This window comes from Boleophthalmus pectinirostris, unplaced genomic scaffold, assembly GCF_026225935.1.
Source record: "Boleophthalmus pectinirostris isolate CB_2022bp ecotype Guang Dong unplaced genomic scaffold, ASM2622593v1 HiC_scaffold_1, whole genome shotgun sequence".
NCBI lineage: Eukaryota > Metazoa > Chordata > Actinopteri > Gobiiformes > Gobiidae > Boleophthalmus > Boleophthalmus pectinirostris.
Genome location: NW_026570970.1, coordinates 16,018,160 through 16,031,529, shown reverse-complemented (window position 1 = coordinate 16,031,529; position 13,370 = coordinate 16,018,160). Strand labels below are relative to the sequence as shown.

Genomic DNA, 13,370 nt, shown 5'->3' with positions numbered 1-13,370 from the left:
TAGATCTACAAACCCTATGACTAGAAGACAATTTTGCCTGACTGATTAGTTTTCATATGTTTAACATGTATTTTAATTGATAGCTACTGACCAATGATGTAGCCTAAACTCTGAATGTAGGTGAACCCGCAATTGATCAATAATCACAGAAAGCCAAAGAAAATATCAGTTCTGAATTCATTTGAAAGAACCTTTGTCCAGTTGACAGAATTTAATCTTTCTTTTGCTAAAGATCCCACCTGTAGGACTGAGGGATTATACAGACATTAATCATAGAACATCAGCTCTCAAAGTCAGCAGCTTTATTTAACAAAAAAGCATTTAAAACACAGTGTCACATGTGATTTCCAAAGATACTGGCTTCCAAAACAAAGTTCTGTAATGCACTGACTACAAACAACTAGAGTCTAAGTGTATCACAGAACTTCATTTGGAAAGCCACATAGCCACCTCACAGGCCAGTGCGAGACATAGCCACATCACAAGGGTACTTCTTTTCTGAAAAACACAAAAGCACAGAAATAATACTTTGCATCTCACCCTATACAGAACCCAGTATAAAGTCTAATCATATGCATCCTGCTTGAGGTCTGTGGAACTCCCAACTTTAGTGGTTGACCCTAGGAAAGAAATATTGAAATAACAAGTCAAAACCTGAAAACAAAACTTGAGTGAATTTTGGTATAAGGACTGTGTGGTATGGATTCTTCCTGGTGTCACACAGGTAAGGTAGGGCAGGTGGAGTCATCTTACATATTGTCATATTGTTACTGAATTATGCCTAGCTTTATATTATGACTATGGTGTACTGAAGCCTGTAGCTTATGGGATATTTATTCCCTTTTAGAACCGAATCAAATGTACTCTTCTCCTATAATGAGAAATGCTTAGTTTGCATTTGAGTGGTCTGCATTTTAGGGTTTGAAGCATAGCCAGTATAGACCTAGGCCAACCTGTTGAGCATGAAACTTTCTCAACATGAAAGGGACTGAATACAGAAAATGTTAAAAGCCATAGCAACAACAAAGTGCAGCTACAGTTTTCAGGTTTGTGCTTAAACTAAGCTACGTGGTCTTAACGCACCAATGAACAGCATAGGGTATAATTTGACAAAATATTACTTAGTTACTATTTTTTCAGTCAAATGATTGATTAAGTTGCAAGTTAAAATGAAAACAAAGTTATGTCATACTGTACCTGATGTAATGTAGGCTGGCGCAAGGGACAAGCTGCAATCAGACAGGAGGAAGAAATGCTAGAGCAGATACAATTTAAAGTGGAAAGCAATCTCCACACATAGCACGCTATAGCTGAATGGTCAATGCAATCGCCACTTTTCACTGCCGTAGTCCACGGGCATGCAGCTCTCTATTCGTAAGGTGGCTAGGACCGCTTTTATCTTTTCTTCCCCCAGTCCTGTGCAGTTCACTATATGCAGCTGGAAGAATGTCGACGTGGAGCTGCCAAACGTGAACGCGTTTCAGGAGCGCGCTTCAGAGGGAAAGGGGCTTTTTAGTGTAATTTCGCGCAGTGGCACAGTGGGCTGCACTTCGGTGTGAGGTCCTTTACAAATAGGTGTTACAGTTGGAACTTAAGTCTGTCTTGCTAAATGTCTTGAGCTGTTAAAAGCTGGTAACTTCACAACTTAACTTTTGTGAAGCCTATTTCAGCCTATTTCATCTATGGTTATGACAATGCTTCATTCATTCGCCACCATAGTGAAGAGCTGATTATAGGAAAACTATTTAACACAGAGGTAATATGTATAAAGCAAATACCATCAGGGAACTAGGGCTATATGTGCGAGTATATAAAAATGTAGGTCTACAAAGGCTTACGGCAAGTCTACGTACACCTTTCTAGGGTAAACAAAGTGTAGATACATGTATTTGTTTTTCAATCATGGGACATGTTAACTCTGTAACCCACCAACTAACCAGCAGGGGGCACTAGACACCAAATCATCACACGCCAAATGGTTGCCTGTATAAAAAGCAAAAAAGAAATATATAAACGAATAAATAAGAAAACGGCTTTATTATTATCATCATGTTTAACACGGATTTTAGTAAATAAGTGCATAAAGAGCTTTATTAAATAGATAAAACGAAGTATAAGAAGAATTTGCCTGATTGGTCAGTGCAGAGGGGCGTTTCTGACGCCGCCACGTGAGGGAGGAGCTCTTGTTTCCGTAATGATCATCATCAGATTAGAGGAAGCAGTAATATTTGTCTCAACTCAGCAACTCAGAAGGACTTGTACTGTGTCGGATTATTTGCCATTTTATACGGAGATTACAGATCTTTATTGACACAGCGGGCTTTGTTTCGCCACCGCTTACTCCATGATGATGGAAATGGAGGTGCTGCATCAGAGTCAACAGGTAAAAGTGAACGCAGACACATCACCTGACATTGACGTTGACACTTTCGCTTGAAGTTCGAGGAAAGCGCAAAATCTCATGTTTTTTTTTTTTTTTTAATTTTTTTCTTTTCTTTTCTTTGGTCATTATGTGTCAATGTGAAAACTTGGTTACTGAGATAAGTAAAGAGCTGTGTGACTGTTCTCTTTAGCTTCAGCTTGTGTCATTATTTGTCTGTAAATTAACCTGTCCGCTTGTTATATAATGTATTTGAACACTTCTATCGTGGTGTACTGGATAGCTTTTTATCATGTTTTATTTGTATTTTAGCCAACTGGCTCACAGATCTTTCTAGTAGCCGCTTAGTTACACCACTCCCCTTTTCCAGGCATGTGATCTTCTTATCTACCACAAACATGTTCGTAACCTTTGCGAATGAAGTCAGATTCACGTTTCCATATTCCTACCTTTAAGTTTATGCGCGTGTGTGCGTTGTGTAATCATGTCGAGACAGGCCCGGACATGTTCTGTGGGTCCAGACCATAAAATAATAGTGTTGTTGATACATAAAGCGGTGAAATATGTAGCTAATGTGGCCGTGTACTTCAGAGTTTAACTAAACTTGTCACAATGAGGGGTCATTGGTGGTCCACGGCTGAGTGATCACGCTGTTTTGGAACACTTGCAGCTGTGTTTCATCATCCGTGGTCAGGGGTGGATGACCATTGGCGTGTGATGAGAGAGCCAGGTCCCTCTGAGGCCCTCTTGTGATCAGCTTCAAGAGTGGTAAATGAACAACTCCAAAACTAAATGTACACACACTTTGACCTCATGTCTCATAGACAACATTGTAATCACCTCATAGCTAGTATATATAGCTTTATGTTGAAAAGCGTCTAAAGAGTATGTGTTTATAATATCTTAAATGTATTGTATAACTTTATTGGGATCTGTCTGCGTTAATCTTTAAGAAAACATTAAACTATTGGATCTGATATGATCAAATTGACAAATGACCTACAACTGGCTCAAGGGCAGCTTTACTTAAATTTTAATTATGTAATTGATAGTTTACGCCCATTGTTCAAAAAGAGATTCAGGGAATTTGAAGTAATTTGCTAGCTTCCTTGTGCTACTGCCAAGTGGGCCTGGTTTCTGATAAGGGCTTGTAACACACAGTTTTTTTCTTAATGCATTTGGCTGGATCAGACTAGGTTCATTATATGTGTATGAATTTATAGTTGAAGCCATAAGTATCCATTAGTACCTGAAAGGAGTGATGAAAACTCCTTTTATGGTCAATGCAGCGGTTATTTGTTTTTCTAAAGGACTTGTATGACTTGTCTGATAGGCTTATGAGGTGTGACCAACACAAAAAGTAGTGTGGGTTTTTCATGTTTGGAAATAGATGACCTCAAGATGTGTGCTCAGGCATTTTAAGGAGACTTCCTCATTCCCGCAGTAGCCTTAATGTCTGCTTGTGTGCACACCTCTCAGTGGGTGAGTATGATTTATAGTAGGCAGCCTCAGTAACATGTAATCCTCGAGCAGCCACAGCTCTGATGCAACACTGAGGTACTACGGATTTGTGGCTTTTTATTTCTGTGTAGGGTAAAACTGAAGTGAGTGATATGTCAACAGACTGTTCCCGTGGGTTACTGTAAACTGGAATGGAGATCCAGGAACACGGGATGTTTATATACATTTGGTTCTACATCATTTGGTTATTTCTGTGGCCAGTTTCCTTTTCACTTCCTCCAGGCCGTGTCATAAGAATTAGTCCATTACTAATGTTAATAAATCTGAGGAACAAACGGGTCATGTGCTTTGAAACTTTTGAGGAAGGATGTTGAGTTTATACAACATTTTACCCCTTGTGAAAGCAGTTGCTGCAGTAAAAAGCTTAGAAGTTTTTAAATGGAACTCTGTTTGCATAAAGCAACTTCACTAATGGTGCCCATTGTGAACTTAATTTTTTATGATCAATTAGACTTGTAGTTTTACCACCTATACCTTAAAATTGACCATACCAGGGCCACTATGGCTGTTTTTTCAACTGAGCAGCTGCCCTTTGGAGGTGACAGACAAAAGTCACACCTTGTCTTAATCAGATCTGTAACTGCAGCTTGGCAGGCTCGGGTAAGGTGACTGACTGGTGTTGGTGTGTGGTGGTGCCTTGGCACTATACAAAAAGAGAAGTACATCCATTATTCATGCCAGGCCTACCGCTCGACATTACTGCCAGTCTTGTCTGTGCAGATACTGTGGCAGAGGTGTGGCAGTTGCTGTGCTTCACAGCGGGCAAGCTGCTCTCCTCTCATACGCTGGTGTTGTGTGCGCGTGCACCTGACCATATCTGTATCCCTCACAGGACATGGACCTGATTGACATCCTGTGGAAACAAGACATAGATCTGGGTGCAAGGCGTGAGGTGTTTGACTACAACCATCGTCAGAAAGAATGTGAGCTTCAGAGACAGCGTGAACTGGAGGAGCAGAAAAGGCAGCATCTGCTCCAGGAGCAGAAGAAGGCCTTACTGGCACAGCTCCAGCTCGATGAGGAGACCGGAGAATACATCCCCCGCCAGGCGCCCAGTGCCTCACTGCAGGCGACCGGCACACCTCTGGAGGTTACACAGGTACAAGCACAAAAGCATCATTACTCATGTCATGGCTGTTGGACCACTCCCACTACCTTTGATAGGCCCGGACTGCTGTAGCTAGGTAACCACCCCATCCTGTGCCATTACAGAGGCACAGGTGGGTTGGTAGTTTTGCATTGGTGTAAATAGTGCACATAGGCCCTTGCTCGCCTTTCTGCAGTTTTTAAAATAATGTACATATTTTGTATTTTCTTTACAGAATCTCAACTTCATTGAAGAAAATAATGATACCATTTCATTTGATGAATGCTTACAACTGCTGGCAGAGACATTTCCTGTAGAGGAAACTGGGGTAAATACTTAATTCTTATTTAATGCAGTATTTGTAGTTATATTATGCTCATTGATGTTTTACTTACAGAACACTTCTGTGATGACTCCAGAGCAGCCATCTCTGCTGCCCACCACACCTGCCCCTGTCCAACAACCTCCACATAGCATGTCCACACCTTCCCCTGCTCAACAGGCACCACACACGATGTCCACAGATTTGGAGCAGGCATGGATGGAGCTTTTGTCTCTCCCAGAGCTGCAGGTATAATACATGGATTCTACTGCATCAATGGAGTCAATGTTTGCACTGGGTTACAAATACCCAAAGAATGCTCGAACTGCTGGAGCCCAGCATTCAGGACAAACGTTTTTTTGTTTGAGCGCAGGATTTGGTTCTCGTGGGGAAGCAGGTGTGTGCAGCGAATTCTGATCATGTTAATTGTTTAAATAGCAATAACACATAGAAACAGCAGTTTTCTAATAGTTGTCAGAAAGCCCTCATCTGCCCTTTACACAAGGTCTGCTTATGTTTGAATAAGGTGACAGGTGGAGTGGTGTGGCCACTTTTGTTACTCTCCACTCAAATAGTTTAATAGATTACCTACCCACTACAAATTACTTTGGTTAGTAGATAAGTTAGATTAGTTAGATGCCATTTAAAGTTGACAATGTTAAATTGAAAAAGAGAGAGTTGGATATTTATTTGTGTGAAACCATCCAAAATTATATAGTTAGAAGCAAATGCTAGACACACACAAATCACTTAACACAAGTTTAGATAGACGTGTATCAATAATCTAATATTGCTGTGCCGTAGGGCAAGACATTTACCTAGTGTGCATGTGCTTTGTGAGTGAATAGCTAATGAGAGGCCTATGGTACAGATTAGCTGCCTTGCTTCAGTCTACCTCGGGGCAGCTGTGGCAACAGAAGTTGCTTTCTTTAAATCCATATTTCTAGCACAGAGATGAGCTAAATGAATACAGTGTACTTCAGCCTGTACAACAGTACAGGTGTAAGGCTGTATTCATATGCTATCTATCCACACTTTAATACATTTTTTTTTCTTTTTCAGCAATGCATGCACATGCAAATGGAGGACACATTGGAGACTACCATTTATCCAAACTCAGAAGTGCAGAATCCAAACTATCCTTACTACCCTGTGCCAGAGAACACCAACAATACTGGTGCTACTGGATATCTCAGCTCTTTTAACACAGTCACACCCAATGTCCTTCCTTCTGACAATCAGAGCCAAGTGGATGCTCCAGCTAACTATACTGCTGAAGCTGAAGACTTCTGTGACCTGTTTTACCCAGAAAATGTGGCTGTTGAGAGCAGTGGTTGTGATGAATATGAGGGCAGCGTCATGTCTGGGGTACCAAATAATTCACCATTCACTCCAATGGATCTGTATAGCCTCTCACCAGGAGAAGCTTTTGACAGAGACAAACCAGGCCTCACTGTGGAAATGCCAGATTCTGATTCAGGAATATCAAATGCAAGTCCAAACCCAAGTCCAAATGCAAGTTCACCAGATAAATCAGTCTACGATGGCTATGGATACAGTGATTCAGACATGGATGAGATAGACCACAACCCTGGAAGTGCACAATCTGACTACTCTGAGATGTTTTCATTAAATTTTACACCAGATGACTTGCCAGGTACATCAATTTCCATATCAACAGATCAATCATCAAAACAGCATGAAAAGACTCTAAAAAAGCAGAGGACCAAGCTAGCAGAGGAAAGTGGTCACAACAGAGGTCCCTTTACAAAGGACAAGTTGAAGAAGCGCTCTGATGTGCGTCTCACAAGAGACGAACAGAGGGCCAAGGCCCTCAAAATCCCTTTCACAGTCGACATGATAATCAATTTACCTGTGGATGACTTTAATGAGCTCATGTCAAAGCACCAACTCAATGAGGCCCAGCTGGCCCTGGTCCGTGATATTCGCCGCCGTGGCAAGAACAAGGTAGCTGCCCAAAATTGTCGAAAGCGCAAAATGGAAAACATAGTGGGTTTGGAGAGTGATCTGGATTCTCTAAAAGATGAAAAGGAGCGGTTGCTCAGTGAAAAGAACAAAAACCTGATGAATCTGAAGGAAATGAAAAAGCAGCTCAACAGCCTTTACTTGGAGGTCTTCAGTTTACTGAAAGATGAAAAGGGGAACGGTTACTCTCCCTCTGACTACTCACTGCAGCAGTCCACTGATGGCAGCGTCTTTCTTGTTCCTCGCATTAAAAAGACTTTTGTTAAGAGTGAAAACCACTGATCTCTTATAAGTAACATGGTACTGCTTTGACTTTGAAACACTATGCAATAACTTTGTAGATGTGCAGCTTAAGATACCTGTATTTTAGCAGAAGTACTGTATTCCTTGCTTTGTGTGTGGTTTCTGCTCATTCTTAAAATGTTGTAATATTTTAACATTACTATTTTATATCTCTGATACCGCTTTTTGTATACAATATTACTTGCTTTTGAGACAGATTGTGAGTTATTCTACTGTATATACTGTGTATATATTTCTGTGTGCATTCAATCAATGTTAGAAATGATTTGCCTTTTTTAAAGTCTGAATTATTTTCAATAAACTAGTGTTATACTGCTATACGGGCTCCAGTTTTATACAAGTGAACATTGTGGTTATAGCTGAAACTTTCAATTAAAGCCATGTGGACGTGTAAAGAATTGTTACGTAACACTCCATATGTTCAAGCTCCTTCTTAAATTTTGTGGCATGCTGTAATGGTTTAAGTGAACATAAAGAGCATTTTGTGTTTAAAACAAAAAAGCTTTCACAATTCATTCTTAAAGAGCTGGAGAGTTTTTACAGTAACCCAATTCTTTTAATACTGTACACCATGTGATAAGACCACACCTACTGCACCCATTTAACCATACAAAGTTACATAAAAAAAAAAAATTACACTCCTACGCAAGACGTGACCAGAGCAACCAGTTGCCTTTTCAAAGAAGGCTTATGTAATCTAGGTGCCGTCAATGCACTTTCACACAAACAAATGTATGAATACTAGGCCTTGTGCCACACAGGAAACAGGTTGGCTAAGGTAGCAAATACATGTTTAAACACAGATGCATGCATTCTTTCTGTAATTTGTAGTACATAATCCAACTCATGAAGTTATTGTGTATAAAGATTTCAGTCCCATAATGTGATGAATACCTACCCAATGGGAGGATTGCATGTATTGTTTAGGTAATGGAGAGATTAAATTACAGTATGGGCAGGGCTTGAATAACTGCTCTTCCTTTGACAGGGACAAAGGTTAGCTAGGTTCAACTCAAGTTGTTTACACTGCAAGGTAAAATTGTGTCAAAAGTGAAACCTTTGTTCTTACTCCACAAGAGCATTTTTTTCTAGTCTTAACTGAAGGTTATCTGCCTGTATCAAAACGGCAGATATAAAGTAAAGCCAAAAAGATTATAAAAATGAGCAAGCAGGTAATATGAGTATAATCTTTATTTGGATAGACTATCAAGAAATCATACATTTTACATCACTTAACTGGGCTACGCATTTTAGCACTCAGTACAGGCTACAATATTTATATAGCCTATTATAGACCATTTCACTTATATAAAGTATGTTAAAGCCATTTTAAAGTAACTTCACTTTATAAATGTAGGCTACCCTACTTTAAAACTATGACTTAAAGTTTAATCTAAATACTTCTACACAGTCCAAATACCTCTGAAGCAGTGGACCTGAACCTGAGAAAATTTGGAAAAGTCTTACCCATCCATTACCTTCCATGCTATCACTTCTTTTCCACAAGAAGAGAATTCCTCTTTCCAAATCTGAAAATCAAGCAAAGCGGTTACTCTTACCTCAATCTTCTGTATCAGCATAATTGACTCTGTGTTTAACGTCTGAGAGCTAATATTCTGTTGGCCTGACGCATTTCTGACACAACAGGAACCAACGTGTCCAGGAACTAGTCTTTCTTCGCTAGTGGCAGCTTCCTTGAGAGAGAATAGATGCTCACTACCAGCCAGACAATGCAAGCTTCCTCCATTGGCTTTGTGCTGGATGCCGTCTTTGGCCTCTCTGTCTCTCAAAATGCTGACTGGTCCTCGCGCTGGAGAAGTCCTGTCTGATCGTCATGTTCAATCTTCCACACTAGTGACGCAAGTGCCCAACTGATGGTGCTTCTGGCTGTTTTCACTCTACATACACGTGAAAAGCAGTCCATATGTCCTTGTCCTACATAAACCCATAGCTTGGTACCTAGATTGAGAGGAAGGGTGTTCTGCATCAGGTTTCATAAGCTAAACAGACAACAGACAACTTTTTTTTTTGCTAAATAAATCACTGGACCTTTCTGCACTTTACTACACAATTTTATTCATTTCTTTCTACTGATCAAAATACCTTGAACAATCTATTTTACTTTTCTTAGAACAAGACACGCATTTTAAAGTTCCTAAATGCGGCATCACACATTTGTTGACACTGGTATAAAATGATCTGTTCTTTGTCACATACAACATGAAAATACACTTGACACTTGCAATAGAGCAATCATAATAAACTGAAAGTGTGGTGAGTAATTCTAGCTGATATGAAGACCTAGTAAATTGTTCAGCAAGAACACAATTTGCAATGCAACCAGAAGGAACTAACCATATAAAAAAGTAAGGACATTAAGAAACTGGCTTTAAATACAAAAAGGACCCCTGATACCATAGGCACAATACACACAACTTAGACGCACAAAAGGAAAAAATGGATCAGTGAAACATCACATTTAGAGAAGAGGAATATCTAGACAGTCTTTTAGCTGCAGTTAAGTCTGACTGCTCCTTTCTCAAAGTACCCTGCAGCTTTCCTCTCTCTCTCTGTCTCTCTCTCCTGCTAAGAACTGAGCCCTGTTGAATGGATACAGGATAAAACAGAGTTATTCTGCACTTTGAACAGACTTACGCTGTACCGTACTGTGGAGGTGTTGTGCAACTGCTTAAGACTTACCAAAACATGAAATAATTAATATCGCCGAGAGTTATAGTTGCCCCCACCACGACCAGAGCCATAGCCACCTACAGTGAAGGAGGAATTGGTTACAGAGAGCCAGAGTTCTTAAATAAATGTACACCTATTGATTATTGATACTCACCACCACCATAAGGGCTTCCAGAATTGCGTCCACTATAGTTCCCCTTCATGGGCCCATAGTTGGACTGCTGCCCTCCATAATTCCCAAAGTCATTGTAATTTCCACCTCCTCCATATCCTGAAAAGAATTTATATCAGAATCAAGGTATTAGGATGATTTTTATTTATTTTTTATTACAATAATGCAGGTTTTAGTTGCATGCAAAAGGTTTACCCCCATCCCCGTAGCCTCCACTTCCACCTCCCCCATATCCTCCACCTTGGTTCCCATACCCCGACCCAGACATGTAGCCGCCACACCCTCCTCCATAACCACCACCGTAACTTCCTCCGGGGCCTACAGAAAAGTACATTACACACTTAGACCAAGACATCTCACAGGATAATCAAAAGTAGCTTACCATTGTCATAGTCGTCATCATATCCACCCCGCCCTCCACCATAACCTCCACCTAACAAAGGGAGATTGATTAATTTAATTTATGACTGAACAAAGGGCGACTGAGGAATTACACACACCACATTAATCAATTAATCATTTGCCACAGATAATGCTTAATCAGTGGCAAGTGTCATTCCCATGTCACAGTATTACTGAGTTAAGCATATGTTGCTTTTATTACCCAAGATTGTGACGCAGTGGTTCGACTTTCTTGTGCAACTGTCATATTTGCTTTAACATTTTGAACTTGTATCAAGAAAAATGTAACATTCCGTTTTTGACTACTCACTTCTGCCAAAGTTGCCCCCACTGCTGCCACCACCATAGTTCCCTCCTCTCCCACCGTATCTCTCACTTCTACCTGGAATGAGAAACAGCATTGTGAGCTCTTTTGCGTAAATGGCAGCTGTAAATCATGTTTGTAATAAAAATTCATACCTCTGTAACTAGACATTGAATTCATTTCTTGTTTTGAAAGTGCTTTTCTGACCTCACAATTGTGGGAGTTGATAGTATGATATTTCTGAGCTTTACAGACAGGGAGAACAGGCCATTAAGACAAAAATACACAAAGTAACTTTGTTACTTTGTGTAATTAAAGTAGCCAATAACCACATACCAACAATTTTGTCAACAGTGTCATGGTCATCAAAAGTAACAAAGCAGAATCCCCTCTTCTTTCCAGTGGAGCGCTCTTCCATTATTTCAACACTTTCAATTTTTCCATATCGTTCAAAGTATGTCCGGACATGATGTTCCTCCGTGTCTTCCTTTATACCGCCGACAAAGATTTTCTTCACTGTCAAATGGGCACCAGGCTTGTTGGAATCCTGAAAAAAATTAAAGGGTGAGTGTATAGTACATTTAAAAAGAAATTATGAGTTTGCTTACCTCTCTGGGCACTGCCCTTTTGCATTCAACTGCCCTGCCATCCAGCTTATGAGGCCTATTTCTCATGGCTTCATCGACTTCAGTTACAGAGGAGTAGGTGACAAACCCAAAGCCTCTAGAGCGCTTACTGTCAGAGTCTCTCATAACCTGTTTAGATTACATGAAGGTGAGGTATAAGATGGAATTTATTTTGGTGCAAGATCTGAATATGTGTAACAACAATAATAATATACGATGCACTATATTACATACCACACAATCTGTGAGCGTTCCCCATTTCTCAAAATGAGCTCGCAATGAATCCTCTGTCGTCTCATAACTGAGGCCTCCAATGAAGAGCTTCCTGACCTGTTCAGGCTCCCTACTGTCCTGATTCTGTAACACAATGAAATGACACATTCTTAACATTTTTTAGTTTAATATGCACAGACTTTAGCCCGTCTAAGAGAAAATCTCGTAGTTGCACACGGACACACAGACACTGTAGCAGCATGTTGCCGCTGCACCACAAGCTATCGAGAAAAACAACTTTCCACTAGGACGACAAAATATGCACTTAACATTTGTCATATAGCATAGCATCTTATAGCAAAGAAGACTCGAATCAGAAAAATAATAATTTAAACGTATCAGTAACACATTTGACGTTACTGCGCTGTTTTACGTGTTTGCTGCGCACAGAACATTAAAGACGCCTCACCTCCATTTTGATGCGCGTGGACATGAAATAACGCGTCTAAAACATCAACACCCCTGGTGGATTGGAGTGGGAACACCACTGTAAAACCATTCTACCATGGTAGAAAGTAGAGGCTAAACCTTAACCAATGAGCACACTTCAACCAGACATAATTATATTGGCTACAGACTACTGAAGAATAATTGTCAGAACTAGGAGCACACTTTATCAAATCGATCTTTAGGCCTACGGCTTTTTGTTACCAAGAACAGAAAATCACCCATGGATAGCCTAATTGATGGATGGAGCAACAATAATCTAGCCCGACACCCTGTTAATCAAATTTAATAGTAGTCTAACATCTTTATAGTCAAGACTTGTTTGTAATTTCAAAGTCTCAGTTTTGGTTCTAAAAATGAGTTGCCCATTTGCGCCCTCTTTTGGTTGATTCTTCAAATTAACCTCTGAGGCCCAATCTGTGATCTTCTTTCATTTTAATGTATATAATCACTCTAGCTGAGAAAATAACCAGGTAGTCTTATAGGCTATGATTAAACTGAAAACAGTTTCCAATGTGGCCCAGGACACTTTTAAATGTGGAAATATGATATGAATCTGTTGTTCTGCAGTGAGAACACGCACATCACATTTATCTGATTTTTACTGTCCTGAAATGCCACTGGTGCCACATGCTTACCCTGGAAAAGGCATAAACAGAACAAAATGCCTGCCAGACAAACAGTAGTAAAAATGTAAATACAATGAGATTTTAAACTTAATTGGTATTTGGGGAACAAAAGCATGACAAGGGCCAAATTTCAACTTTTGCCTGTTTATGGTAAAAGAAAATTATATTAAAAAAAGCGTTCTCATAATGTGACAACAAAGCAACTCCAGTCCTGCCCTCTTCTGCAC

The 13,370-nt window shown here is 40.0% G+C and overlaps 2 protein-coding genes across 4 annotated transcripts; one reads left to right on the top strand and one right to left on the bottom strand.

Annotated features, from left to right (window-relative positions):
* The first annotated feature begins 2,207 nt into the window (after positions 1-2,207).
* On the top strand, positions 2,208-7,917 carry nfe2l2a (nfe2 like bZIP transcription factor 2a). The gene is made up of 5 exons (XM_020931846.2): positions 2,208-2,383; positions 4,734-5,000; positions 5,224-5,316; positions 5,386-5,559; positions 6,373-7,917. Exons 1-5 carry the CDS (start codon positions 2,345-2,347, stop codon positions 7,576-7,578), a joined length of 1,779 nt encoding a protein of 592 aa, XP_020787505.1. The 5' UTR covers positions 2,208-2,344; the 3' UTR covers positions 7,579-7,917.
* An 858-nt stretch (positions 7,918-8,775) lies between these two features.
* On the bottom strand, positions 8,776-12,508 carry hnrnpa3 (heterogeneous nuclear ribonucleoprotein A3). 3 transcript variants are annotated; one of them, XM_055153093.1, is made up of 11 exons: positions 12,477-12,508; positions 12,029-12,151; positions 11,777-11,923; positions 11,505-11,715; positions 11,324-11,413; positions 11,175-11,246; positions 10,845-10,895; positions 10,658-10,780; positions 10,445-10,561; positions 10,300-10,367; positions 8,776-9,128 (listed from the first exon to the last, which is right to left on the bottom strand). In XM_055153093.1, exons 1-10 carry the CDS (start codon positions 12,498-12,500, stop codon positions 10,315-10,317), a joined length of 1,011 nt encoding a protein of 336 aa, XP_055009068.1. In that variant the 5' UTR covers positions 12,501-12,508; the 3' UTR covers positions 8,776-9,128; positions 10,300-10,314. The 3 variants fall into 3 exon arrangements, with proteins under 3 accessions (XP_055009068.1, XP_020787485.2, XP_055009071.1); XM_020931826.2 differs by lacking the exon at positions 8,776-9,128 and adding an exon at positions 9,650-10,199 and having other exon boundaries at positions 12,477-12,506; XM_055153096.1 differs by lacking the exons at positions 8,776-9,128; positions 12,477-12,508 and adding exons at positions 9,650-10,199; positions 12,338-12,361.
* Positions 12,509-13,370: the final 862 nt, after the last annotated feature.